This window comes from Phytophthora sojae (assembly GCF_000149755.1).
Source record: "Phytophthora sojae unplaced genomic scaffold PHYSOscaffold_1, whole genome shotgun sequence".
Classification (NCBI taxonomy): domain Eukaryota; phylum Oomycota; class Peronosporomycetes; order Peronosporales; family Peronosporaceae; genus Phytophthora; species Phytophthora sojae.
In genome coordinates this window covers 4808648-4833978 of record NW_009258115.1, presented here as the reverse complement: position 1 = coordinate 4833978, position 25331 = coordinate 4808648, and the positions used below count along the sequence as shown (strand labels likewise).

Here is a 25331-nt window from a genome sequence, read left to right as displayed (position 1 = left end):
AGCACGACAGCCCAACGTCCGCACGCATTGCACATTGGAACGCCTCGGCCGCGTTCCGCCGATTCTATCGGCGTTCGGTCCCTATTCGTCTTCTTTTTTCGAGCGCAGCGCTATGGTCGACTAGCCCGTATCCAGCTGGTCCCAAGGCGGGCTCCAAGCTGAAGGGCAGAGCTGCCACGTAACGGCTTGCGCCGGCCGTTGTCGGGCAAGTTTGCTCGGCGCAGGGTGTCGGCGCAGTTATCCCTCCAAACCTCGAGAGCGCCCTGCCAACTGCTTCTGCAGCAGACTGGGAGGTGGCTGGTCGAGCTTTTTGAAGCTCCAGCTCTTTGACTTGAGCCGAGGCAAGGCAGGGCAAGTCAAGTCAGGGCACGCCCCCGGGACAAAGGTTCCTCTGAGGAACTTCCTCAACGATAGGAGCATGGCTACGACCTCGGCAGCTCTTCATGGTGATCCTGTACATTTCGCACAGCAAAAACGTCGAGGTTATCCAATTCGTGGACGACAGAGGGAAGCAACGAAACGCGTTGGGCAGTTCCGTCTCGAAGCTCTCGGCGCTTTGCCGTTGTAGGTTAGCTACAGTATTGCCGCTAAAAAATTGCAGGAAACTCTCTCCATCTTCAGCTTTGCTTCGCGTAAAGGTCTCAGCTCGGTGGGGCGACCGGGAAGAAGCCCCGATCACAGCTCATGTGACGCGACCCGAGCATCCCAGCTCGCTTGGGTTATCTCGGAGAGGGGCGGGCGAAGCCATCTCAACGCGGGCAGCACCAGCTGATCCATGAGCGCGCGTAGGAGCTCAGCGGTGCTCCGGTAAGGGAGCAGCTTAAACACCGCGCGGTGCGGCGCGAACAGCTTGAAGGCTACCGAATCCCGCAGTTGCTGACCTGGCAGGGTGGGGTAGTAGTCGCCAAAGTTGCTGCAGAGCACCCCCGCCACAAACAGGTTGCCCGTCATCGTGTAAACTGTCTTGGCTCCGCGGTGGCTGGCACGAGTCAGCTTGGTGACCCTGACAAGACTGGCAGGGCCAGCTGGAGGGCCGTCTTGACGTGGGAGCACCCCATGCCTGCCATCCGGGCAGATCCATCGGGGTCTTGATGCATTTCTGGGCGGTGGATCGGTTTCGGTGTTACTCGCCGGGCATGATCGCGTCGAAGATTTGGACGAGGGCAACGTCAAGAGCAGGTCGTTCACCCGCAGCTCGCTCGCTGGTTTCTGGGCCAGGCTGGCCATCCACAGCTCCGGAGACCAAGCTTTTCCATCGCTCCGGTAGAAATCCGCTTCAAATAATTCGCTCTCTGGGAGATAGAACACGAGGTGATCCGGGGTAAGCTGCAGCGCTTCAACAAAGTCCTGCTCGACACGAAAGTCACACACGTCACACATGGCCGTCACAAGTCACAGATTTCAACAATAGGGCCGATTTTCAGTAGAGGGAGGGCTGGTCATGATGACCATGCAGACACACGACCACGACCGTATCTGGTCGGCACGTACATTGCCAAGGCCTTCGTGCTCCACGCTGATGAAGTCTGTGGCGCTGTCCACAAAACCTTCGTGTGGAATGTAATAGACGGTGGAGTACACGAGCTCTCCTGCTGAATCGAGCGCCAGCACCGAGTCTCCGATCTTTACGTCACCCAAACGCTTTGTCTTACCACCCGCAACGATGACCGGAGCCGACTCGGGGAAGCAACTCGCTGCATCGTTTAGCCACAAAGATCAATTAGTACCAAGAGGACTCGATATAACTTTTCGGCACGCACTTGAGTCGACGATCGTATAGGGAAGCTCGCTGTCACAGAAAGCTCCCGTCTTCCCGTTGCTGCAGAGGCAAGTGCCTCCTTGCACACACACGCCTTCTCCCGAGCAGATCGTGCCCTCCCGCTCGCACAACACTACACCAAGTCAAGCAAAACAATCCCGGGTTAACAACAACACTTTGTGCCGAAGTGATCGGAGCTTCAAATGCATCACGCACTTCCATCGCTGCTCTGAAACACGTCGTTTACTTTCTGGACGCCTACGTTCCCAGCAAGAAGGAAGAGCGTAGGCACGCGTGTGCTGTTCTCATATCGTGCATTGGAGTCCACCACGCACAGTCCACAGCCGTCTGGATACAGAGTCTTGGTGATCATGGAGTTATTCAACAGAATTGTGTGCAAGGCGGGTGCCTCCGGCAATGTCGTGGACGGGCTGCACACTGGTATGAGCTGGTTCGCGAGACTGATAGTGCCTTCTTCGTTCATGCAAGATTCGTGACAATAGTACGCCCGGTTGACTGTGCGGTAAAAGGGAACAACGGTATGACCCCACTTGCCCATGCACACTTCCTCGTTGCTCTGGGTCAACATGCTCCATTCGGCGGTCGATATACCCGATGAGTTGGAGCTAGACTCTACCCACTCAACCCCGTTACGTGTGTACCACACGTCCGAGAACGGATACATTTTCTCGATCCCGTTTCCGACAATTCCACCTCCGAGCACCCAAAGTCTTGGTCCAAGTTGGACATCACCATTTGTCCTGGAGTCGAACGATACGATCGGGAACCACGCTCGTGGCTCCCAAGGCGCAGCCTCCAGCATCATTTTCCATTTACCAGAGGAATCCATGCGCCAGACATCGCGCAGACTTGTGTCGCGCCACCCGCCCATTAGAAAAAGAAACTCTTCACGACTTGAATCCCCCACAGTTGCATCCATAGTCTCGTGAGAGGCACATGCGTGAGCTGACCGTGGTGACCAAGGCACTCCAGCTTGTTGCTTCCACGGCCCCTTCAACACTGACGACGTAGACCAAACCTCGTTGTTGATCGGACTGCCGCCAAGGATCCAAAGTTTGCTGTTAAACACCACTGAGCAGTGATAACCTCGACCTGCCCAAGGAACTGAGGCAGTAGATTGAGTCCAAGACGCTGTAAATCGCACGCAGCACGCACTGTTAGCAACCCGAAGCGTATTTGATAGGTAGAAATCTACACTCACCTACCTCCATCCGTGGTGACCCAGATATCGGTCGCTGGCTCGGGTGAGAAGCCTCCTATCAATGTAAGCCGCTCCTCGCTATCGCTCGAGTCCGTGAAGGTAATTAACGAATGCCCAAAACGTCGACGGAACGGAGCTTCTTCCAGCACTTCTGTCCACTCGACGCCGTCAGGAGAGGATACGACATCCGAGCGCGTGGTGGTGTATTCCAAACGCTTCGTGTAGTAGGAAGCTGATACGCCACCGACAATCCAGATTCGGTCGGCGAATACTGCCGCTGCGTGAGCTGCGCACAAACCAAATAGACCCGACCCACGTTAGATCACGTTCCGAAGATATACTGCTGTAGAGTGGTGTTACTCGTACAGTCTCGGGAAAAGGTAAGCTCGGAGAGCAAAGACCACCGCTCTATAGCCGCTTGGCCAGCCGCAGTGGCGTTGCACTCCAGCGTAGTGGTGGTGGTAGCTGTCGTTGCACCAATAATGCAGATTGTCAGCAGAGTTAAAAGCGCTAGCGACGGCCATCGCCTTGCATTGCAACGTTTGCTCATGACTACGGCGTGGATATCCAAATCACGCGAGAAGACGCGCCCGTTGACGAAAGCAGTTTGTGAGTCTTTCATTATCTTGAGCCCCACGGGCTTATAAACGTTCTTGGTGTGTGTCGGTGGGGGCAACGCTGACTACGGCGATATCACCGTGTATGATAAGCAGCCACGCTGCTCTATTGTAGTACTACTGGATCTGTAAACTTGAAGCTGAAAGTGCAGTGCCGAATGTCGACTTGGGTTCGGATAGGAGTGGGTCGTCCTCAGAGTAAACTGGGCGGAGGAAGGTGAACGGTGTCAGCACTTAGAGCGAGTCACGGCGAGAGCTGGTGGGTGGAAGCAAGACGACGGCGTGGGCCACGAACTCACCCCCATCGGAATACCCAATTTGGTCCGTGCAGTTTTGGCGCTCCTTCCTGGCTTCTGGGGAGTCGGTCTCATCGATGATCTTGGACTGCAGGATTTCCTCGACGATATCCTCCAGCGTCACCAATCCCTTGAGCTCGTAGAATGGGTCACCCTGGCCAGGATAGTCGACACGGTTAGCAACCTTTTCTTCTGAAACCCGATGCAGTACGAAGAGCCTACCGGTCCCGAGTTGTTGACATCGTACACAAGTGCCATGTGGGTGCTGCCCATTTTGAAGACGCTGAGCACCTCACCTAGCTGTGCGTCGAGCCAAATGCGGTGTGCCGCGACCGCAAATACGCGTGCGAATGCTATCAGTGGCACATCTTGGTTCGGGTCCACGTAGATCAAGTCTTTGGTGAAGATGATGCCAACAATGTCGTTCGGGTCTTTATTCCACACGGGAATGCGGCTGTATCCGTTGTTGTAGATCATCTTGAGTGTCTCGAGATTGAGTATCGTACTGGCGTATGGCAACAATCGATCAAACAATCCAGAAACCTACAGGTTAAGGAAACCAAAACCAGCAACAAGATATGCAACACGCAACAAAATCAACACATTGCAGCGTGGTGAAGGATATCGGAAGCGAGAAGAGTTTCTCCGCCGGGATCATGATGTCACTGACGACCTTGTGCTTGTAGCCCATGGCGCCGCGCACGATATACCCTTCCTCGGGGTGCATGATCTTCTGCCTCACATGGATGTCCACCAGCTTCTGCAGCTCTCTCTTGGTGAACATGGTGCCTACATCTTCGCCCACGGTCTTGTCCAGCACGAAGCTCACCGGTTTGGCAAAGATATAAAGCATCACCCTCAGCACTCGCACAACCGGCACGAGCGCCGAGCCAATGGACAGCGCGTGTCTCGAGCACAGCGACTGCGGGATGATCTCGCCGCAGATGAGGATGAGGATCGTCGACACTATGAAGCCCACGAGGCCGCTGGTCAAGTCCGCCATGAGAATCGACAGCAAACTGTTCACCGCCACAGTCGTCAGCACCAGCGTCGTGAGCAGCAAATTGCTGTCGACTCGGACCGGCAGAATGCGTCGAGCTGCCTTGGCCTTCCTCATCTCGTCCTTGGTAGCTCCCGGTCGGTCCCCAGCGCGGATGATCACGTCGAGACTCACTTTGTCCAGTGACATGAGGCCCAGCGTGAGACCCGAAGAGATGGCCGACATGACGATGAGCAGCACGATGGCCCCGTAGTGGATGGCCTTCATCATGTCCGACCCGCCTGAGTCTGAGCCTGAACCAGCAGTTGCAGTGTCTGCATCTTCACTTGCCTCTTGGTGCGCAACGTCAGTGATGCGCCGCGCCACGAGAGTCGCGGACGCTGCTCGGACGAGCACCGACGTCATGGAGGACGCCATGCCAGACGTTAGCTGCGTCGAGAGGGCGGCGCCCAGCAACGCAGCGCGACTTCGCCTCATCGTCGTCGTGGCACGACGTTGGGGTAAGTTGGGTAAGTTGAAGACTGAACTGAAGTAAGCTATGTTGTTTTGGGTTCTATTTTCGTCAGCTAGCATGGATACCCAAAGATACTACAGGTCGGAATAGGCTTTTGCAACGGTTGAAGGGTCGAAGGGACCAATGTATGAATAGAATTGTTGGCTGAGAATGAGAACAGCTCCGCTCCGCCAGGCTGGAGCTTATGCTTGACACATTGATGCTGGACTACGCGTACCAGTATCCTGCCTGCACCATGATCTCCGGGTAGAGGTTGTGCCACTCCTGCACCAGCGGGGCGTAGAGCTCCGGGTGCGAGCGCTGGAACGCAGCGGGGTCCTCGGCGAAGCAGACGAAGATCGTGGCCACTGAGCTGTCGATGACGGCGAGCGGCGTGACGGCAACGCCGATGCCGATCACGAAGCCGAGGATCGCCAGGAACGCGGTGCTGTTCTGGAAGGTGACCGCGTCGGTCGTCTCCGCAATCAGCGCACCAACACCAGCGCAGATAAGGCCTGTGGGTGGACAAAACGTTAGTGCTTGACCAGATAGCAACAGCTCGGAGACAGGACTTACCAACACCGAGTGCTGCGAATCCAAGCACATTGCCGATGAGGTCATCGTTGATGATCGCATCGAAGCCGCGCTGCTTGAAGAGCTGGAATACAGCCTTGCCAGCCTGCGTGAACTTGTAGCCGTAGATGCCGACGTAGACGTAGGCCCAGCGGTTGAAGTACTCCATGAGCGACTGCAGGCAGCCCAGGATGCACTCGGCAAAGCAGGCCAACGCACTTCCGTCCTGACGGCCGCTCTCCGCCAACTAAGCAATGCATCAACTACTGTTAGTACAGTGAAGCAACCACGCTTCCGACTTGGAAACAGGAGATCGTACCGCGCGAAGCGCCTGCAGGAAAGCTACAATAAGCGAGCCGAAGCAGATGGAGCCGAACGACGTCGTAGTGCTGCGCTTCAGCGAGGCAGCTGTAGCCCCACCCGACTCAGCGTTGTACCAGAACGTCGCAACAGTGCCCGCAACAGTCGTGTGGGCCACGTTCTTGAAAACTTGGAGACCCCAGTAAAACGATAGCAGCAGGAAGAAGTACGCGGCGTAGGAGCTGCCCGACTGCTTGTACGTGGACTTCGTCGAGGTCGTCGTCGATGTGTTGGTGCTGCTCGGGTTATCCTCCGCGATCTTGTTGGCGACGCCCAGCAGCGCCATGGCCCAGATCACCACCCAAGCGATCTGCACGATGGTGAACACAACCGACACAATGTACGTGGACCAGTGCTTGGCGATGGCTCCCTCGGCCACGCGCAAGTTGGCAACGGCGAACGGGATACGGTGCTGCACGGCGCGCGCGTAGCAGAGGTTGAGCAGGGCAATCAGCGCTCCGATAATGGCAATGAAGATGTTGCCAATCACGAATCCGTACGCCGCCAGGGCGAACGAAATGCCCACGTTAAACCACAGCACAAACAGGATCATCACCCGCGCGTAGGCCACAATGAGCTTGACCATGAGCAGAGCCAGCACCATGGACACGACGGCCATGCCCACGGAGATGGCCACCACGACCTTCGTGTCGTCGCCCGAGAGCAGCTCGCTCGAGTTGTTCTCCGGGTCCGTGACGGTCTTGACGCCCCACATCGCCATCAGCGCGATGATGACGCCGACATTCACCACGAACAGCAGCGCGAACGGCCAGTCCTGGCAGCCGGCCTTGGCCTCGACGGTCTTCTGGTCGCTGCAGCAGCACAGGCAGAGCAAGTAGGATAAGTAGCGGGCTCTAGGATGCGATAGTTAGTGCGACGACGTACGGCTTGATGGGGTTCACGTCCGGCGCGCTCTGGACCTGAGGCTCGGCCGTTGGGTACCTGCACCAGTTAGTGACGGTTAGTTGGCTGGCTCATAGCTGCGAGCGCAGGGAGGAGAAGGAGACGCACGGCTGGCTAAACATTGCGCTACGGTGTCCTGCTTAGTAGTGCGCGCTGTCTTCTGTCGGTTGCTTTGGTCTTCCTTCCTTCCTTCGTCGCTGCGTGCGCTGGGTCAACGTTTTGCGAATGAGTGAAAATGTGCGGGACAAAAAGTGGGATGAGCCCAGCTGCCTTGTCGAAATTATGGGTCCGAGTTTGGGTACGGAAAATCCAGAGCTATTCCAGAAAATGAGCCCTTGGCGAGCCGAGTGTCCACCGGCAAAATGTGCTGGCGGGACTCGCAAGGCTCGCATTTGACTTCTGTTAGCGTTGAGTAGCATGGCCGCCACAGCAATACCTAGCTCGCTTGTTGCTGACAGCTGCTTTCATTTCGGCCTCGCCCTACAATTTACTAGTAGGAATCAAGATTCGATCGCTGTCGAGCGTTGACACAATGACTGGTGACATACCAAGCGTGCCTAGTAATCACAAGTCGGCGCAACTACGCTTCGCATGCATATAGCTATTACTCTACAAGATAAAAATGCTCATTCAGAGGCACACGCGCGCTTACCACCGCGAAGTGAAGCCCGGTCTGCCAAGCCGCTTAGCTGCGTCCTTGACTTCGTGACTTCCACGTCTCTTGAAGCCTATTAGACGCATTGCAAGCATATCTCGCGATCTCAGCGGCTTGTATCTGGCACTGGTATTTCTCTTCATCTGCTTGACAAGGTTGATAGTCTGCCGTCACACGATTCCACCATTTTTGGGTCCTTTTCACAATCTGCACCCACATCGCCACAAAAACACTCACTCGATCTGATCTCTCTCCATTTCACACTTGTGCATCGATCGCCGCGCGACATGTTCCAGATCCGCGTGGAGGCCGCCGACATGGCTGAGGAGGAGGAGGCCAAGGAGGAGGAGACGCTCGAGGACGTGCAGGAGATGCAGGGCGCGCCCTTCCTGGCCGGCAACCCGCAGGTGCGCGTGACCACGGGCAAGCTGCGCTTCTACCGGGCCGACAAGTCCTACTCGGCCTCCGCCTCCGCCGGCGGCAGCCAGCAGCTGCCCAGCGAGCGTAGCACGCTCGTGTGCGTGGTGACGGTGCCGTCGCACATGTCGCCCGTGGAGATCCTCGAGTTCCTGGCCAGCTTCCGCGAGGACATTGCGCTCGTGCGCATCCTCAAGGACCCGGAGCGCAGCAACTGCATGGTGCTCATGCAGTTCAACTCGCAGGAGCGAGCTGACCAATTCTTCCAGGTAAACTGACTATAATGCACTTCTGCTATGTTGAATTTTGGTAAGTACTCATTTTCGTATTTGTGCAGGACCATAATGGCAAGTACTTCAACTCAATCGAGCAGGAGCGCTGTAAGATCGTGTTCGTGCGCAGCGTCGAGTTCGACCCGGTGGTGAGTGAGGACCATCCCGACAGTGACGCGCTGGAGGAGAAGCATGCAGATGAGGAAGAAGACGTCGCTGCGGCGCCGCTGAGTCCGCGGTCTGAGAGAAGAGCGAGCAGTCCACAGATGAGGAAGCTGTTCCCACCGCCACCCGCTGGCATGACGGAGATCCCGACGTGCGCAGTCTGTCTGGACAGGTTAGACGCGTCGGCGTCGGGTATTCTCACGACGCTGTGCAACCATTCCTTCCATTGTGATTGCCTGTTCCGGTGGGAGGGATCGAGCTGCCCCGTGTGCCGGTACAGCCATGGTGACATTGGCTCCTCGTGTGAGGTGTGCGGCACGACGGAGCACCTTTGGATTTGCTTGATCTGTGGACACGTGGGCTGCGGACGCTACTCCGGAGAACATGCCAAACAGCACTACCAGGAGACTCTGCACACGTACTCGCTGGAGCTGGAAACTCAGCGCGTGTGGGATTACGCTGGCGACGGATACGTGCACCGACTGATTTTGAACAAGCAGGATGGCAAGTTTGTTGAGTTTCCGAGTCCACACAGTTTGAGTGGCGAGCGCTCGCAAACCCCGCCTACTACCGCTGCCGAGGAAGAAGAGGGCGAGCACCGGAAACTCGAAAAGCTGGCGGTTGAGTACAATTTTCTGCTGAAGAGGTATGTATTTGTTGGTGCGGGTTTGCCGATATGATTTAGTAGACCTAACACTCTCTTCGTGGGCATGTATCAGTCAATTAGAGGAGCAGCGTCTGTATTACGAGCGGTTGCTTGCGCGCGTGGAAGAAGGCGAAAGCCGGCAGCTTTTGAACGCCCATGAGCACGAGCGGAAGCATCTGAAGAAGGCAAACGCCGCGTTAGCAGAGAAGGCCAAAAAGCTGGAGGAAGAGCTGACCTTCGTCAGGTGGGTGTGTTGAACGTTGTTCCTGCACCACTCCCAAAGGCTAATTCATTGTTTGTGCCCTACATAGAGAATTGAACAAGTCCTTGCTCCAAAACCAGGCGCAGTGGAAGGAGCGCATTCGGATTCTGGAGGAGCAAAACACTCGCATTGAACAGGAAACGGCGGTGCGCGTCGGTGATTTGGAGGGCCAAGTTCGCGATCTCATGTTCTATCTAGATACCCAGAATAAAGTCGAGCAGAGTGCACATCGCGAGGACATCATGGTACGTGTGCTTCTTATTGTGTTCTTACAAAATATGTGTGACGTTGACGCACAGCCCCCCTTCGCTCTACATGCAGGGTGGCACGATCGAGATCGAATCTAAGCCGGCCGCTAAAGAAAACTCTTCGACAACTTCGTCTACTAGACGGAAGGGCAAAGGCAAAAGGAGATAGATCAGTTAGTTGTTTAAGGTAAATGACGCGATGACAAAAAGTGATTCGTGCTGTGTTGTTGTCCGCTAACATCAAGCAAACTCCAAGTACAATCCAGCCGCATTGGCGTTTCCACACCGTCGCTGAGCCCGTTTACAACGATGGAGTCCGAGTCGTCGAACCGTGTTCTCCGTCCTAGAACCCAGCGCGCCCCTCATCCGTACAGTACCAGGGGCAAGAACAAAAAGCAGAAGCTCGCTGTGCCTGAGATTGCTGTGCCAAGTAACTCTCCCGCTGGCCGATTTTGCCGCGTCTTGGAGTTGGGATCTGCATTGGTCTGGGAGTATTTGTCCATAGACGACGTCCGCACTTTGCTGCAGACATTTTCTAATGCATTTTCGCAAGACTTCCTCGACGTGGTGTCACTGAAAGCAATTGATACCTTCGCTGTGGAGAATGAGACCCATTTAGGGCAGCGCTGTCCCTGCGACTGGATGCGAGGTCTGGATTTCCTCCATTCTAATCGTGTTTGCAACCTAGATCTCCCTTTCGGCGTGGACAAAACGCTGCCGATATTCCAAGAGGCAAATGGTGCGCAGAACCTCTTCAGGGCGTTGCTGCTGACAAAGACACTGCTTGAGCCGTTGAGAAGAAATGTGAGGCAAACATTGCTAGTTCCTGTGGTTTGTCCGCTCTCGAAGCTGGATGAGAACCCGACCGCGGAAGACCTGACACGCGCAATGAACAGTGTGTATCGCAATGCTGGATCTCGATTCTTCTACAAGTTCAAGCAGAGGAGAGGACGCTCATACGTGGATTACTTGGATTACCACTGGGACGAGATCGATGGCTCGTCATGCCGGAACTGTGACGGTTTTTTTTCTTCGACTCCAAAGAGAGTGAAGGGGGCAAGTTATCCGGCACTTCAGCGATTCAAAGCGAACTGCGAAAAGATCTACCGCCCGTTGAAAGCTGCCATGGAGAAGGATCTGACGTTCCTGCGATTCGTCCCCCAGCCGCGAAGACTGCGAGGCTCGAACGCAGATGTGGTCCCTTACCAAGGAATGGTGGCAGGTATAACACCAGACGGAGTTTTATGCGGATTCTACCTTGTCAGCGGGTACAAGGCGTAAGGCTTTATCCATCAAGGGGGGTGAACTGAGCTGTGGTTAGTTCTTGGTGGTATGGTACTTCGAAGTAGTTACGAAGCTGTGCAACACCAGCTTTACTTTTCTTTTTCTTTGTGTTTCAATCTTAATCCCAATTCATGCACGGTAACAGGGCTAAAACAAATCTCCAGGCTTCTCGATATCAATTTGTCATCTTCACGGCTTGAGCAAACTAGATGTAGTATGCTAGAGGTAATTCATTCAGGTTCACAACGAACGCTATGTTTTTTTTTAGTTGCTACTTGCACTCGCAAGCCGCTAAGCAAAAAGCTGTAATTTATCTGGATCTGTGTAGAGGCAATTGTGAGCCTTTAAGGCTACCTTTAAGGCGAGAACTTTGTGCTTCGGAAGCTTCTGCACGAGACACGTTGTAGCAAGCCTATCCGTTAGCTCGGCACCCGCCATGGCTGCTTGCATGAACGGATCAGCCTCAACGCTGAACATCAAATCGCTCGTTACACTGAAATACGACGGGATCCTCGAGACGATGACCGTGTTTCCGAAGTGCTCTGAAGCGGTTCGAGCGATGAACTGGATAATGTCCGTCGTAAGCGTTGTAGTAGTAATGTGAGGGGGAAAGTCTTCATCCAACGGGGCGGCTGCGGAGCTCCATTGGCCCCATTCGCACGCCGAAAAAAATCTCCCAGCTCCTTGATGTGCCATTCAATGACCAATACGCCAGTGAATATCGGCTCCAGTTGCCAATCCTGCAATATTTGTAAGGAACATTAAAGTTAAGACTGCGTCGATTTCTAGCGCGGATACGTCGGAATCCCTTACATCGTCATCATCCTCTGGTGTCAACACCGTATCCTTGGCCATCTTGCAGTGGTATCTCTCGGACTTGAACTCTTGGAATGAAAGATTTAGCGTTGCCGTTCGGCTTGGGAAAAGGATTTCAACAGTCTTATTTTATCAATGAAAACTCCCGAATCTTCTTCGTAGTCTCATTCTTTCAACTGAAGTTTTTGACTCACTCCTCTTCTTCGCTTGTGGCATAACACAAGTATGGAGCTAAACGAAGAAGTAAGCACACCCATGCGTCGACTATGCTTCATTGACCGCTAACTATCGTTTTGTATCAGTCCAAAAGCTACGCCCCAGCGATTTTAATCAGTTGGAATTTCCCAGGACTTTGTTGTTCGTGCAAATGCAACGCAGTCACGAGCTGACGAGCTGCCCAAGCCCCCGCGCTGGCTACGGACCAAGAGGCCGTGGACAATAGCCGCCACGCTTGTCAGGGATATCATTTATTTCCTGGAGAATGGTGTGTACCGGGACGATAAAAGCTTCGGAGTCTCTGTGCTTGTATCCAACTCGGTGCAGCACTTCAGTCAAATGCTGGGTCGCCTCTCTATCATAGAGGTCGATCCTTTCATGCAAGCCGTCATGAACGAAGCCCCGTACGATAGGCGTATCGCTACGATCGGTATTTTGGAGGAAGGTGAAATGGGGCTTCGAACGCGTCGAATGAAGCGCGAGCAGCCGATTCCGTATCGCCAGCTTTTTGGGTGAAAGTGCCACGCGGAGATACTTTAGTACAAGATAGTTGTGTGAGAGGAATCGTCTCGCACAGTTAGTTAATCCATTCAAAACATCTCAAACCCTTTGACATGCAAATGATAGATCTTTTTAGTGCGTATGTAAATTGAAGTTACGGTAAAGTTGAAGTAACTTCAATGAAGTTCACCATATTATAAGCCGGGCATTATTTCGTGTCGACCGATCTATTTCACTTTAGTGCCAATTATATTCGAGATAGTGACATCGCAACACAACTTTTACGGCAATTGGACAATTGCAAATAGAGAGCACGAGCAGCGAGAAAATGGAGGAGAAGCGAGAGGACGCTCGCAGCGCCAGCGCTCGCGTGGAGCGGCCGTCCCGAGGCGTGGGTCCGGCAGGCGCAGCGTCCGCCGGCGGCAGCGGCTCCGGACGCAACAACGTGGTGGTGAAGGTGGGCATGGTGGGGGACGCGCAGGTGGGCAAGACGAGCCTCATGGTCAAGTACGTGGAGGGCAAGTTCGACGAGGACTATATCCACACGCTGGGCGTCAACTTCATGGAGAAGACCATCGCGCTGCGCAACACGGAGATCACCTTCAGCATCTGGGACCTGGGTGGCCACCGCGAGTTCATCAGCATGCTGCCGCTCGTGTGCAACGACGCCGTCGCCATCCTCTTCATGTTCGACCTGTCGCGTAAGGCCACGCTCACGAGCATCAAGGAGTGGTATCGCCAAGTGCGCTCTATCAACAAGGTGGGTTGATGGCTCTGGTGGGGATCAGTATGCAGCGTTATGGTTATGGTATGACTGACGTTGTTGTTGTTGCAGAACGCGTTTCCGTTCCTTGTGGGGATGAAGTACGACCATTTTGCCAATTTCGCGGTGGAGGAGCAGGAGGATATCACAAAGCAGGTGGGTAGTGCTGCGTTGTGTTGCCTATGGTGTTGAGAGTCTTATGTTTTTTTTCGTGGCTGGTGGTAGGCCCGCAAGTTTGCTAAGGCCATGAAGGCGCCGTTGATTTTTACGTCGGCATCGCACTCGATCAACGTGCAGAAAGTGTTTAAAGTAGTGCTCAGCAAGGTGTTCGACTTGAAGTGCACGGTGCCCATCATCGATCGCGTCGGCGACCCGATTCTCCAGTACTAATCTCCCAATCTTGACCACTTCGAGACAACTCGCCACCTACAGAAGACTCGGCTCTCCACGCCGCTTCAACGTCTAGTACGGTACATTCGCGTGCGCTGTTCACTGTTCATACTCGCGCTGTTTCCTGTGCGTCGTGGTGCTAACCTTTCCCAAGTGAGAGAGAGATTGAGTTATGCGTCTGTCCTGCCGACCTCAAGCAGCCGTGTCTCGAGTACTTGTTCCCAGTCCACATCCAAGCGTTCTTTGCAGTGAAATAAATGGCCGAGCGCACTGATACAGGTTCTGCTCTGGGTTGTTCACCTTATTCCACGGTTCGTGTATTTGACAGAGTGTGAGAAAGGTCGAACAGAATGGGCTAAGCTCGTCAAAATGATAAGGGCCAAATGACGCTCTACTCAAGGTCAATGCCGGCGTACTCGTCGATGCCAAGGGCGACGTTGATGTTCTGCACTGCCTGGGTAGCTGCTCCCTTGAGCAGGTTGTCGATGGTGGAGATCACCACAAGACGGCCCGTGTCCGGGTCCAGCTGGAAGCCGCCCACAGTCACGTGCGGGTGGTACGCGTTGTCCTTCACAAACGGAATGCCGGACTGAACCTTCACCAGGGCCTCGTTAGCGAAAAACTCCTGGTAGAGCTCCTCGGCTTGCTTCGCCGAGGTGATGACACCGTTGTCCGCAAGCTGCGCCGACAGCGTAAGGTGGATGCCCTGGAAGTACGGCGCCACGTGAGGCATGAACCGAACCGCCGTGCCAAGCTGGTGGCTAATTTCGTGCTCGTGGATGTGCTTCACCGACTTGTACGCAATGACGTTGTCCTTGAGCACGTTCAGGTCGTTGGCCGCCGAGGGGTTGGTGCCAGCGCCACTGTAGCCCGAGAGACCAAACACGTGCGGCGGGACACTCTCATCCAGAAGGTTTCCGCTCACCTCCGGCTTGCCACCAAGCAGCGGCATCAATCCGACCTGAGCGCCCGTGGCATAGCAGCCGGGGTTGGCAATGTGCGTGGCGCCCTGCAGGCGCGTGCGGCCGCCCGGGGCCTCCGGAAGGCCGTACGTCCACTCCGAGTTGAAACGCTGGTCAGCGCTCAAGTCGATGATGATCTTGTCCTTGCGGCGGAGCGCGTCCAGGGCAGTGGCGTACTTCTCACAGTAGCCGTTGGGCAGCGCCAGCACCCACACGTCGACACTCTCACCAAACGGCGAGGTAGCGATGTCGTCCAGTCCGAGCTCGCAGAACTCCAGCTCAGGGTCGATGTTCAGCTTCACATCCTCAACGGGCTTAGCAGGCAGCTTCGTGTGCGGGTTGAGGGGAGGAGCAGCAGCAACCTTCGCAACCTTCTCGCCTCCAAGGGCACGCGAGCTGGCGCACACCAGCTCCAGCTCCGGGTGACGGCCGATCACGCGAATGAGCTCGCGGCCAACGTATCCACGCGCGCCAAGCAGACCCACGCGGTACTTTCCGTTGGGGCCACGCGGAACAGCCGAGGCCTTGGCATCGCTCTTGGAGCTGGCAGCCGCGGGCTTCTCGCCCTTGATGCACGTCGTGCCCGCGCTTTTCTTGCTGACGATCTCGCGCATGAGCTGCGAGGCCGACGTAAGCACCACGGACGAGGTGGACGGCAGACCCTGCAGAAGCGTGTTGATCTCATTCAGTTTGAGCAGCGTGCCCTGGCGGCCAGTGTAGTCACGGGCGGCCATGCGCTCGTAGTCCTTGGCCATGTTGATGGTCTTGAGCTTCGTGCCGTCGTCCTCGACCCAGCCGCCCTTGGCGTTAACGAAGATGGTCTTGAGCGGCTGCAGGTTGAGCGCCAACTGGCGCGCAGCCACGTCGGCGTTGATGTTGAGCGTCTGGCCGTTGGCACACTCGCCCAGGCAGGACAGCACGGGGATCTCACCGGCGTCGATGGCCGCCTGCACGGGGTCGCCGTGGATCTCGTTCACCTCGCCCACGAAGCCGTAGACGTCCTTGTCCTTGAACTCGGCCTTGATGACGCCGCTGGTGATGCCCTTGGCGGGCACACCGGCCTTGTTGAGGGCAGCCACGAGCGTGGCGTTGGTGTCGATGAAGATGGTCTTGGCGATGTCCAGCGTCTTCTGGTCCGTGACTCGGTTGCCGCCCACGTACTGGGGCTCCACGCCCTGCTTGTCCAGCTCGGCGTTCATCTGCGGGCCGGCGCCGTGCACCAGGATGGGGAACAGGCCCGTGTCCTTCATGAAGCGCAGCGACTCGATGAGCGTGTCCAGTTCGTGGATGATCACGTCGCCGCCGATCTTGATGACCGTCGTGTGCTTCACGCCGGGCGTGCGGTAGAGCTGCTTGAACTCCTCCAGCGTCTGCTCCGGGGCCAGCACCTTGGCCAGGTTCAGCGCGTAGTCGTCGGTGGCGCTGGACGAGAGCGCGCGCGTCTGCACGGCGATCTTGCGCGCGGCGGTCAGCTGGACAACCGCCACCTGCGAGCTGCGCGCAGCGGCGCGGGTCAGCGCCGGCATCTGCTTGGCCACGGAGCGCCACATACTTGCGGAGGAGGACAGGAAGATCGCGCTGCAAGAGGACTCTTCGGTAATGCCGCCAGCCGTTGGCGTACGTAACCCCGCCAGAGCGGCTCCCCTTGAAGCCCCAAAACCTTCCTTACGAAATAGTACATGCTTGACGATAGGCCTGCGATGCCGGGCTGGTGATACAGCCGGAAATATTAGTAAATGCTACAGGTAGTTAATATTTTGACATGCGTAATTCATTAGTAAGTGTAATATTAACATACGTTCTGTGCGAGATATTCTAATTATAGTATGAATGATATCACGCATACTAATACAGTACGTATTTGGTCACACTACTAATTTTGAAACTGCACAATTCGTGGCACCACATGTTGGTCAGAGTTAGCAGTAGTAAGCGTACACTGGACCAGAGAAGAGAAGTCTTGGGTTTCTCCTTTGCAAAACTGCCGCCGCCGGCGAGCGAGCTGGTACCAGCACTATAAGTCATGTTGATTGCTCCAGTCCGACAATCTACACACCATCACCATCCCAGTTCGAAAGGTTGCCGTTGCTCAAACGCTGAGGTATCCTCGGCCATGATGGTCTCACACTCTGTAGGCAGTTGGCGGCATCGGCATACATTCGATCGTATCGCTAGAGCTCCAACATGTATATAGCGATTTGAAGGCGCTGTAGACCGCTATGTACAGCTCATATTCTGCCATTTCAGCAGGATGCCTTTCAAGGAGGATTCACACGAAAATATTACTTTGGAATAGTACTCGCTTCTTGTGCAAGTCAAGTGTGGCAAAACGTGTGTGTTGTGCTCGACGATCGCCACGCGATAGGTTCGGTTCGCGCAGGTCAGACGCCACCGAACTTAGTGCTGAAGCCGGATCGCGATTCCGCGATCCGGCTTCCATTGGCCGAGAGGAGCACGCTAGGTACGCGGGTTGTTTCCTTGCGGTCCCGTCCGCGTACTTTGGACCAGCTGCTGATCCCACTTTCGGTTCAGCAATTCCTCAAATTGAGTGGCGTGGAGGCTATTCTCGGCTGCCTCTCAACATCATGATGATGGAGCGTTGGGCTGGGAAATGGCTGCCGAGGAGGTACGGCTTACGCTCCGCGTTTGTCTCTGGCGCCCGGGTGAACGTTCTCCTGGCGGCCAGAGGGGCGGCGGAACGTGCGCTTCGGAGCTGAATGCCCGGGCCGGTTATCAGACACGTGCAAGCCTCGCATTGACGCCAGTCCGGGAATGGCGACGAAGCCGGCCGTCGCTCCGCTGGAAGCGGCGTTGTCGCTACATGTATGGATACTTAGCTCGCCGATGTGCCCCGCTACAACTCGGCTCGCTCACTCTCCCCCGCTGGTCGCTCATGCGCCGCCGTTCTCAATCGACGCTGTTACGTGGCGTTAAACCAGAAACATGGCGCGCTGCCCAACATCTGGACGCGGCTTTTATCCGCCATCTTGAAGTGCGCTTGCATGCTCGGATCCAAAGCGCGAGGCGTCCGCAGTGCAGAAACACCTCCAGCTTTCTGCCGCGTCGCATTATTGCGGTGTGCCGTGCACCCGGTGGATACGTACAGTACTATGTATGCAGCGGGTCATGACTGTAGCCCTCTCCGCACCAATAGACCTTAAAACGAGTTTGTCAGCGCTCTGTCAGACTCTTAGCACTACACGATTTTGCTATGATACACTTGTCGAAGACTGAGGTCGTTCCAACCGAGATTATCTACTCGCTATTGAAGGCGATCTTCGCTAAATACTTTAGCAAGTCTGAATAGCTTAGTTCGGGGCGTAGGATTGATCTACAAAATCGGTAGTTTGGCGCTATATCGGAAATTTCACAATAGACCTGCTCAATGACTTCGCAACCACCCAGCACGCTGTACTTGTCGGTCAAACTGGACACTTCTGGCCTTACCGTAATTTAGATCTCATACTACAGACAGATCTCTTACTTCATACTAGGCATTAGCCAATGATATCGCGCCATTTACCCAGCTCATCAGTTGAGTTCTCATAATACGTAGGGTATAAATAGAGCAAATGCAGCAAAAGAGGGCCAGTCATTGCAAGAGAACAACCATGGAGCGCACGCCAAGTCCGCGGAAAGTGATGTCCCGCTCTCCAGGTCAGCAGGGAGGGCAGACACGCACAACAGGAACAGGAAAGCTGCCGAAGCAGTTTAAGCGTGTTGCTGTCTCCTTTCAACACAAGCTCAGCGTGACGCTAGCTGCCGTGGAGTGGATAGATCTAGACAGCAGTGTTTAAGGGTACCGGTAAATACCACTTTGCATGATGCACTTCAGAATACGAACATAAAATCGTCGGTACATGTACATCTCGTGTCCACTTTGCAACACAACAACTTCAATAACCAGCTATATGTAGTATGAGATCTAAATTACGGTACTTGGCGCCGGTCTCGACATCACCGACAGGCGCCGAGTCCACTTGTGTACATGTACTTAAGTAGCCTGGTTAACTAACAAACGACATGCCTGCATACAGTGGAGCTCGAGCGCCCCGCGAAGAAGCAGTCGACAGTTGCCTGGTTAATTCAGCTCAATGAAGCCCAGCCTGCACGGCGTGCGTCTGCTGCTAGCCTGCCGCGAGCTTCGATGCGAAGAAGCGTGACCGCAACCGTTGCGGTCCTCATCCGCAGCATCCGTCGCGACATCGAAGGAGCAGGTGCAGGAGGGATGATAATGACGCGACAGTGTTTAGCATCTTAAATAAGTGAGTCTAAGTAGTCTACCCGAAAAAAGAGATTAAGCGACTTTGTGTGTGCCATGCACTCGATTAGAACCGAGTATGGTCGTAAAATACTGAGTGACTTCCGAAATATCAAATCTCCGTTGCTTTGTTGCTTTCCCCACCATTTCACTTTGCAACGAACCAAATCACTGAGTGGGCACAAATACAACAACGAATTTCGCAATAGATCACCTACTCGGTTTGAGTTCTAATGGTCTGGAGGGAAGTGCGCACGCCCGCAAAGGGCAACGAGGTCAAGTTGCCTTTTTGCTCGTCAGCGGAGCCCGTGGCTCGTTTTTGGGTGCGTACATAAATTCTGCCTGGTGCGGCTCGCCCGCCTCTGACGCGGATTTATCGCTCGCGAGCTTCGCTTCAGGACGCCGCAGCTGGCGGTTTCTATGCACAGCGGCCACGTACACTGCGATCTTGGCTGGCCGCCGCCGCTTCAGTCTCCAGCTCGCGATCCTCCTGCCGGAATGCCATTTCCCAACTGGAAGCGCCGCGGACAAGAGCCCGAAGAGGCCCCCGCCCTCCGCCTTCCGCCCGCCCTCGCTTCATCCCTCCCCCAAGATGCTTCGCCTGACGCACTCGGCGAAGCGCCGCGTGCCGCTGTACAAGGCCAGCGGCAACCGCCTGCTGGTGGCCGCGCGCGAGAAGGTGGACCGCCGCAACGCGCCGCGCTTCGAGACGCCCGCCGTGCTCGAGTTCGAGGACGGCTCGCGCTTCCACGGCGTGTCGTTCGGCGCCAAGAAGTCGATGGCCGGCGAGGTCGTCTTCACCACGGGCATGGTGGGCTACCCGGAGGCGCTCACGGACCCGTCCTTCAAGGGCCAGATCCTTAACATGACCTTCCCCATGATCGGCAACTACGGCGTGCCCGACACCAAGGCGCTGGACGAGTTCGGCCTCAACAAGAACATCGAGTCCGACCGCATCCACGCCGCCGGCATGATCGTGCAGGACTACTCGAACCACCACAGCCACTGGAACGCCGCGCAGTCGCTCTCCGACTGGCTCGAGAGCGAGGGCATCCCCGGTATCGCCGGCATCGACACGCGCGCCATCACCAAGAAGATCCGCGCGCACGGCGCCATGGCCGGCCGCATCATTGTCGAGGGCAGCGACAAGCCCAACCTCGTGGACGTCAACGAGGCCAACCTCGCCTCGCTCGTGTCCACTAAGGAGGTCATCACGTACGGCAAGGGCAACCCGCTCAAGATCCTGGCCGTGGACTGCGGTATCAAGTACAACATCATCCGCGAGCTCGTCAAGCGCGGCGCCGAGGTCAAGCGCGTGCCGTGGAACCACGACATCTCGTCCGAGATCGGCTGGTACGACGGTCTCTTCATCTCCAACGGCCCCGGCGACCCGGCCATCATGAAGGAGACTACGGCCCAACTCAAGAAGGCCCTGGAGTTGCAGGGCGACAACGTCAAGCCCATCTTCGGTATCTGTCTGGGCAACCAGCTGCTCAGTCTTGCCGCCGGCGCCAACACGTACAAGCTGCCGTTCGGCAACCGTGGCCAGAACCAGCCCGTGCACAACCTCAAGACCGGCCAGAGCTACATCACCGCCCAGAACCATGGTTACGCCGTGGACGGCAAGACCCTGCCCAGCGACTGGGAGGAGCTGTTCGTGAACCTCAACGACGGCACCAACGAGGGTATCATCCACAAGTCCAAGCCGTACTTCACGGCGCAGTTCCACCCGGAGCACGCTGGCGGCCCCACGGACACGGAGTTCCTCTTCGACACGTTCCTTGATGCCGTGCGCACCAAGGAGAAGGGCCCGATCAAGAGCCTGGTGCAGCGCCCACACATCGAGCGCCCGAAGGTGAAGAAGGTACTGGTGCTCGGATCCGGTGGTCTGTCCATTGGCCAGGCCGGTGAGTTCGACTACTCCGGCTCGCAGGCCATCAAGGCGCTGAAGGAGGAGAACATCGAGACGATCCTGATCAACCCCAATATCGCCTCCGTGCAGACCAACATTGACCGCTCGAGCGAGGCTCAGGCCAGCAATGTGTACTACCTGCCGGTGAACCCCGAGTTCGTGGAGCAGGTGATCAAGCGCGAGCGCCCCGACGGTATCCTTATCTCGATGGGTGGCCAGACCGCGTTGAACTGCGGTGTGGAGCTTGACAAGCGCGGCATCTTCAAGAAGTACGGCGTGCAGGTCCTGGGTACGCAGATTGACGTGATCAACTACACGGAGGACCGTGAGCTGTTCAACGACAAGCTCGCGGAGATCAACGAGAAGATCGCCCAGAGTGAGGCCGTCGAGTCCGTGGAGGACGCCGTGAAGGCTGCGTACAACATCGGCTTCCCGGTGATGATCCGTTCTGCGTTCGCGCTGGGCGGTCTGGGCTCGGGTATCTGCGAGGACGAGGCTCAGCTGCGCAAGATGGCCAAGCAGGCCTTCTCGGGGAGCCCTCAGATCCTGGTGGAGCGCTCCATGAAGGGCTGGAAGGAAGTTGAGTACGAGGTCGTGCGTGATGCCGCCAACAACTGTCTGACGGTGTGCAACATGGAGAACTTCGACCCCCTCGGTATCCACACGGGCGAGTCGATCGTTATCGCTCCTTCGCAGACCCTGTCGAACCGCGAGTACCACATGCTGCGTGAGACTGCCGTCAAGGTGGTGCGTCACCTTGGCATTGTCGGCGAGTGCAACATCCAGTACGCGCTGAACCCCGAGTCCGAGGAGTACTGCATTATCGAGGTGAACGCTCGTCTGTCGCGTTCGAGCGCTCTGGCGTCGAAGGCTACAGGCTACCCGCTCGCCTTCGTGGCCGCCAAGCTTGCTCTGGGCATCAACCTTCCGGACCTGAAGAACTCGGTGACCAAGAGCACCACGGCTTGCTTCGAGCCGTCGCTTGACTACTGTGTTGCCAAGATGCCGCGTTGGGATCTAGCCAAGTTCGACAACGTCAGCACTGAGATCGGTTCGTCCATGAAGAGTGTTGGTGAGGTGATGTCGATTGCCCGCACCTTCGAGGAGGCCATTCAGAAGGCTATTCGTATGGTGGAGCCTTCGAACGAGGGTTTCGAGCAGCGCTTCGACGAGTTGCCGCACGATGAGCTGGTGAAGGCTCTGAGCAAGCCCACGGACCGTCGTATCTACCAGATCGCGCAGGCGTTGAAGACCGGCCAGCTGTCCATCGAGCAGGTGCACGAGATCACCAAGATTGACACTTGGTTCCTGAGCCGTCTGCAGGCCATTGCCGACTGCGACGTGAACCTGACTGGCAAGAACGTGAACGAGGTGACCGCTGCTGAAATCACCCAGGCGAAGAAGCTCGGTTTCTCGGACCGTCAGCTTGCTCGCATGTTCAGCTGCACGGACGACGAGGTGCGCGCCAAGCGTAAGGAGCTTGGCATTGTGCCGGCCGTGAAGCAGATTGACACGCTTGCTGCTGAGTACCCGGCTCAGACGAACTACCTGTACATGACGTACAACGGTACGGAGCACGATGTTCCTGCTCAGGACCCGAACGACGGCGTGATGGTTCTTGGCAGCGGTGCCTACCGTATTGGTAGCTCTGTCGAGTTCGACTGGTGCGCTGTGAGCTGCATCCGCACGCTGCGCAAGCTTGGCCACCGTGCTGTCATGCTCAACTACAACCCCGAGACGGTGAGCACGGACTACGACGAGTGTGACCAGCTGTACTTCGAGGAGCTGTCAAAGGAGCGCGTGATGGACGTCAACGACCGTGAGGGCGTTCAGGGCGTGGTGGTGTCCGTGGGCGGACAGATCCCGAACAACCTCGCGCTTCCGCTGCACAAGGCCGGCGTGAAGGTTATGGGCACGCACCCGACGATGATCGACAGCGCCGAGGACCGTTACAAGTTCTCGAAGCTGATGGACGAGGCTGGTGTGCCTCAGCCGGCTTGGAAGGAGCTGACGAGCCACGCTGACGCTCGCGAGTTCGCTGAGCGTGTCGGCTACCCCGTGCTGGTGCGTCCTTCGTACGTGCTGAGCGGTGCTGCCATGAACGTTGCGTACAACTTCGAGGAGCTGGACAACGTCCTGAACCAGGCCGTTGCGGTGTCTGCGGACCACCCCGTCGTGATCACCAAGTTCGTGGAGGGCGCCAAGGAGCTGGAGTTGGACGCTGTTGCCAAGGATGGCAAGGTGATTGCCGCTGCCATCTCGGAGCACGTCGAGAACGCTGGTGTTCACAGTGGTGACGCCACTCTGGTGCTGCCGCCTGTGGAGGCCAGCTCGTTCTACACGAACCAGATTAAGCGCAACGCCGAGAAGATCGCCAAGGCGCTGAACATCTCCGGTCCGTTCAACGCGCAGTTCCTGGCCAAGGGCGCTGATGTGAGCGTGATTGAGTGCAACCTGCGTGCGTCGCGTTCGTTCCCGTTCGTGTCGAAGACCACGGGCGCTGACTTCATCAACGCCGCCACCAAGGTCATGGTTGGCGAATCGACGGAGAACGACAACCTGCCTCCTCTTGACGGCCCCAAGCGCCCGGAGGGCTACGTCGGCATCAAGTCGCCCATGTTCTCGTACACTCGCCTGGGTGGCGCTGACCCGCTGCTCGGCGTCGAGATGGCTTCGACGGGCGAGGTGGCTTGCTTCGGCAAGAACCGCCACGAGGCGTTCCTGAAGGCGCTGATCTCATCGAACTTCAAGCTGCCGGAGAAGAACATCCTGCTGTCCATGCAGGACAAGTTCTCGGAGGAGTTCGTGCACGCTGCCTACAAGATGCACGAGCTGGGCTACAACCTGTACACGACGGAGAAGACGCACGCGTACCTGAAGAAGTACGACATCCCGTCGACCAAGGTGGACTTCCCGTCGGACGGCGACAGCGAGAACAACGCGCTGAACCTGATCAAGGACGGCAAGATCGACCTGGTGGTGAACCTGCCCAACAACCAGAGCCAGCAGACGGAGAACAACTACCTGATCCGTCGTACCGCGGTGGACTTCTCCATCCCGCTGCTCACGAACATCAGCCTGGTGCAGCTTTTCGTGGAGGCCATGGCCGTCCACAAGAGCAAGCCGATGCTCGGCCTCGAGCCGGACAGCCTGTTCGACTACTACAAGCGCGAGAAGGAGGAGGAGGCGTGGACGGACGTGCACGAGTTCCACTAAGCGCACCAGCAAGAGACCATGAAAAATGAGTCGAGTATTTCGTGGAGAGCGCTAAGAAGCATGTCATCAACACGATTATTTTTATCTAACCCCTTGTTGCAACATGAAGCAAGTGTTGTTCTCTTTGAACCAGTTCTCAATTCCAAACGCGAACAGGTCGCGCGTGTACGCGAGCTTCTCCTGTTCACTCATAGCGTCCAACGTCTCCGCTTCGAACGAGCTCTTCTTCGTCTTCGCCGCTGCTTCGTGCGTCAACTCCAAATACCTCGTCGAGAAGTGCTCGACCAGTTGAGGCTGCTGCACTTCCAACTGCTTTTGGAGGTGCGCGCACCGAGTGTACGCCGCGATGACGTACGCGTCAGCGATGTCGAAGGCCGAGTCCGCCACCGCACCGGTCCGCGTCCGCTCGAAGCTCGGCAGCGCAGCTGATGCCTCTATGTCCTCCTGCTGACCTGCGGCTTTCGTGAGCTCGGGCTCCTGCTGCTCCAGGAACCCCATGACCTGCTGCTTGATGCTGCTCTTCTTGCTACTCGCGGAGGCCGACGATGGCGCACTGAGACCGAAGAAGCCGCGCGCTGCCGACGGGTGCGTGTGCAGTGGCAGCACGTCGAAGCGCTTCCAGCAGGCGTAGGACACGATGCCATTGAGCTGCGCCAACTGGAAAATGCCCGCGTTGTGGAAGCGTCCGGAACGGAACATGCGCATGAACGCCTCGATGCCCACAACCCATTGGGCGTCTGGCTGCGACTGGTGCTCTGCAGCTCGAACTGCAGCAAGGAACTCGTCGATGGCGCCGCCGATGTGCAAGACGTCGGCGCTGGCGAATTGCGCAGTGGGGATGTGTCCCCAACGACACACGCGACCGCGCTCCGTCACGACGACGAAACCTGTGCTATTGGTGTTGACATCCAGCCCGAGCACGCGCAGCGGCGGGGAGCTCCGCACGAGCTGCTGCGAGTGCTCGGCGAGGTCGCACACCTGCAGCGCCTTGCGGATGCGAGCTCCGTTACGGCGAAGAGCGGACGAAGCCACCTTGCGCGCCATGGTGGAAGTGTGTGGATGTGTGGCAGTTTGTACCGAGATAGGTACACCGTATACCTATCACAATGGATACTTAACCGA

The 25331-nt window shown here is 56.5% G+C and overlaps 10 protein-coding genes across 10 annotated transcripts; 4 read left to right on the top strand and 6 right to left on the bottom strand.

Moving 5' to 3' along the window:
• Window positions 1-1420: 1420 nt before the first annotated feature.
• PHYSODRAFT_473284 (hypothetical protein) lies at window positions 1421-4167 on the bottom strand (the record flags this gene model as incomplete). Its single annotated transcript, XM_009516868.1, is given in 9 exon segments — window positions 1421-1623; window positions 1641-1694; window positions 1761-1892; window positions 1976-2911; window positions 2986-3267; window positions 3342-3446; window positions 3733-3801; window positions 3847-4078; window positions 4117-4167. The coding sequence occupies 9 exon segments, from the start codon at window positions 4165-4167 to the stop codon at window positions 1421-1423; spliced, it is 2064 nt and encodes a 687-aa protein (XP_009515163.1).
• A 168-nt stretch (window positions 4168-4335) lies between these two features.
• On the bottom strand, window positions 4336-5311 carry PHYSODRAFT_455666 (hypothetical protein; the record flags this gene model as incomplete). Its single annotated transcript, XM_009516867.1, has 2 exons — window positions 4336-4399; window positions 4461-5311. Coding segments are annotated over 2 exons (915 nt in total), but the record flags the coding sequence as incomplete, so codon positions are not given.
• Window positions 5312-5615: 304 nt separating this feature from the next.
• On the bottom strand, window positions 5616-7041 carry PHYSODRAFT_474776 (hypothetical protein; the record flags this gene model as incomplete). Its single annotated transcript, XM_009516866.1, has 3 exons — window positions 5616-5902; window positions 5964-6207; window positions 6280-7041. The coding sequence occupies 3 exons, from the start codon at window positions 7039-7041 to the stop codon at window positions 5616-5618; spliced, it is 1293 nt and encodes a 430-aa protein (XP_009515161.1).
• Window positions 7042-8165: 1124 nt separating this feature from the next.
• Window positions 8166-10057, top strand: PHYSODRAFT_470756 (hypothetical protein; the record flags this gene model as incomplete). Its single annotated transcript, XM_009516865.1, has 5 exons — window positions 8166-8564; window positions 8633-9378; window positions 9452-9622; window positions 9690-9885; window positions 9962-10057. The coding sequence occupies 5 exons, from the start codon at window positions 8166-8168 to the stop codon at window positions 10055-10057; spliced, it is 1608 nt and encodes a 535-aa protein (XP_009515160.1).
• A 140-nt stretch (window positions 10058-10197) lies between these two features.
• On the top strand, window positions 10198-11169 carry PHYSODRAFT_321600 (hypothetical protein; the record flags this gene model as incomplete). Its single annotated transcript, XM_009516864.1, has 1 exon — window positions 10198-11169. The coding sequence occupies one exon, from the start codon at window positions 10198-10200 to the stop codon at window positions 11167-11169; it is 972 nt and encodes a 323-aa protein (XP_009515159.1).
• Window positions 11170-11463: 294 nt separating this feature from the next.
• PHYSODRAFT_293572 (hypothetical protein) lies at window positions 11464-12027 on the bottom strand (the record flags this gene model as incomplete). The annotated part of the gene is made up of 3 exons (XM_009516863.1): window positions 11464-11804; window positions 11834-11912; window positions 11986-12027. 3 exons carry the CDS (start codon window positions 12025-12027, stop codon window positions 11464-11466), a joined length of 462 nt encoding a protein of 153 aa, XP_009515158.1.
• Window positions 12028-13168: 1141 nt separating this feature from the next.
• PHYSODRAFT_472500 (hypothetical protein) lies at window positions 13169-13858 on the top strand (the record flags this gene model as incomplete). The annotated part of the gene is made up of 3 exons (XM_009516862.1): window positions 13169-13465; window positions 13541-13624; window positions 13694-13858. The coding sequence occupies 3 exons, from the start codon at window positions 13169-13171 to the stop codon at window positions 13856-13858; spliced, it is 546 nt and encodes a 181-aa protein (XP_009515157.1).
• Window positions 13859-14126: 268 nt separating this feature from the next.
• PHYSODRAFT_358351 (hypothetical protein) lies at window positions 14127-16845 on the bottom strand (the record flags this gene model as incomplete). Its single annotated transcript, XM_009516861.1, has 2 exons — window positions 14127-16559; window positions 16759-16845. The coding sequence occupies 2 exons, from the start codon at window positions 16843-16845 to the stop codon at window positions 14250-14252; spliced, it is 2397 nt and encodes a 798-aa protein (XP_009515156.1). The 3' UTR covers window positions 14127-14249.
• A 2828-nt stretch (window positions 16846-19673) lies between these two features.
• On the top strand, window positions 19674-24296 carry PHYSODRAFT_348996 (hypothetical protein; the record flags this gene model as incomplete). The annotated part of the gene is made up of 2 exons (XM_009516860.1): window positions 19674-19760; window positions 19809-24296. The coding sequence occupies 2 exons, from the start codon at window positions 19674-19676 to the stop codon at window positions 24207-24209; spliced, it is 4488 nt and encodes a 1495-aa protein (XP_009515155.1). The 3' UTR covers window positions 24210-24296.
• PHYSODRAFT_308918 (hypothetical protein) lies at window positions 24291-25253 on the bottom strand (the record flags this gene model as incomplete). Its single annotated transcript, XM_009516859.1, has 1 exon — window positions 24291-25253. The coding sequence occupies one exon, from the start codon at window positions 25251-25253 to the stop codon at window positions 24291-24293; it is 963 nt and encodes a 320-aa protein (XP_009515154.1).
• Window positions 25254-25331: the final 78 nt, after the last annotated feature.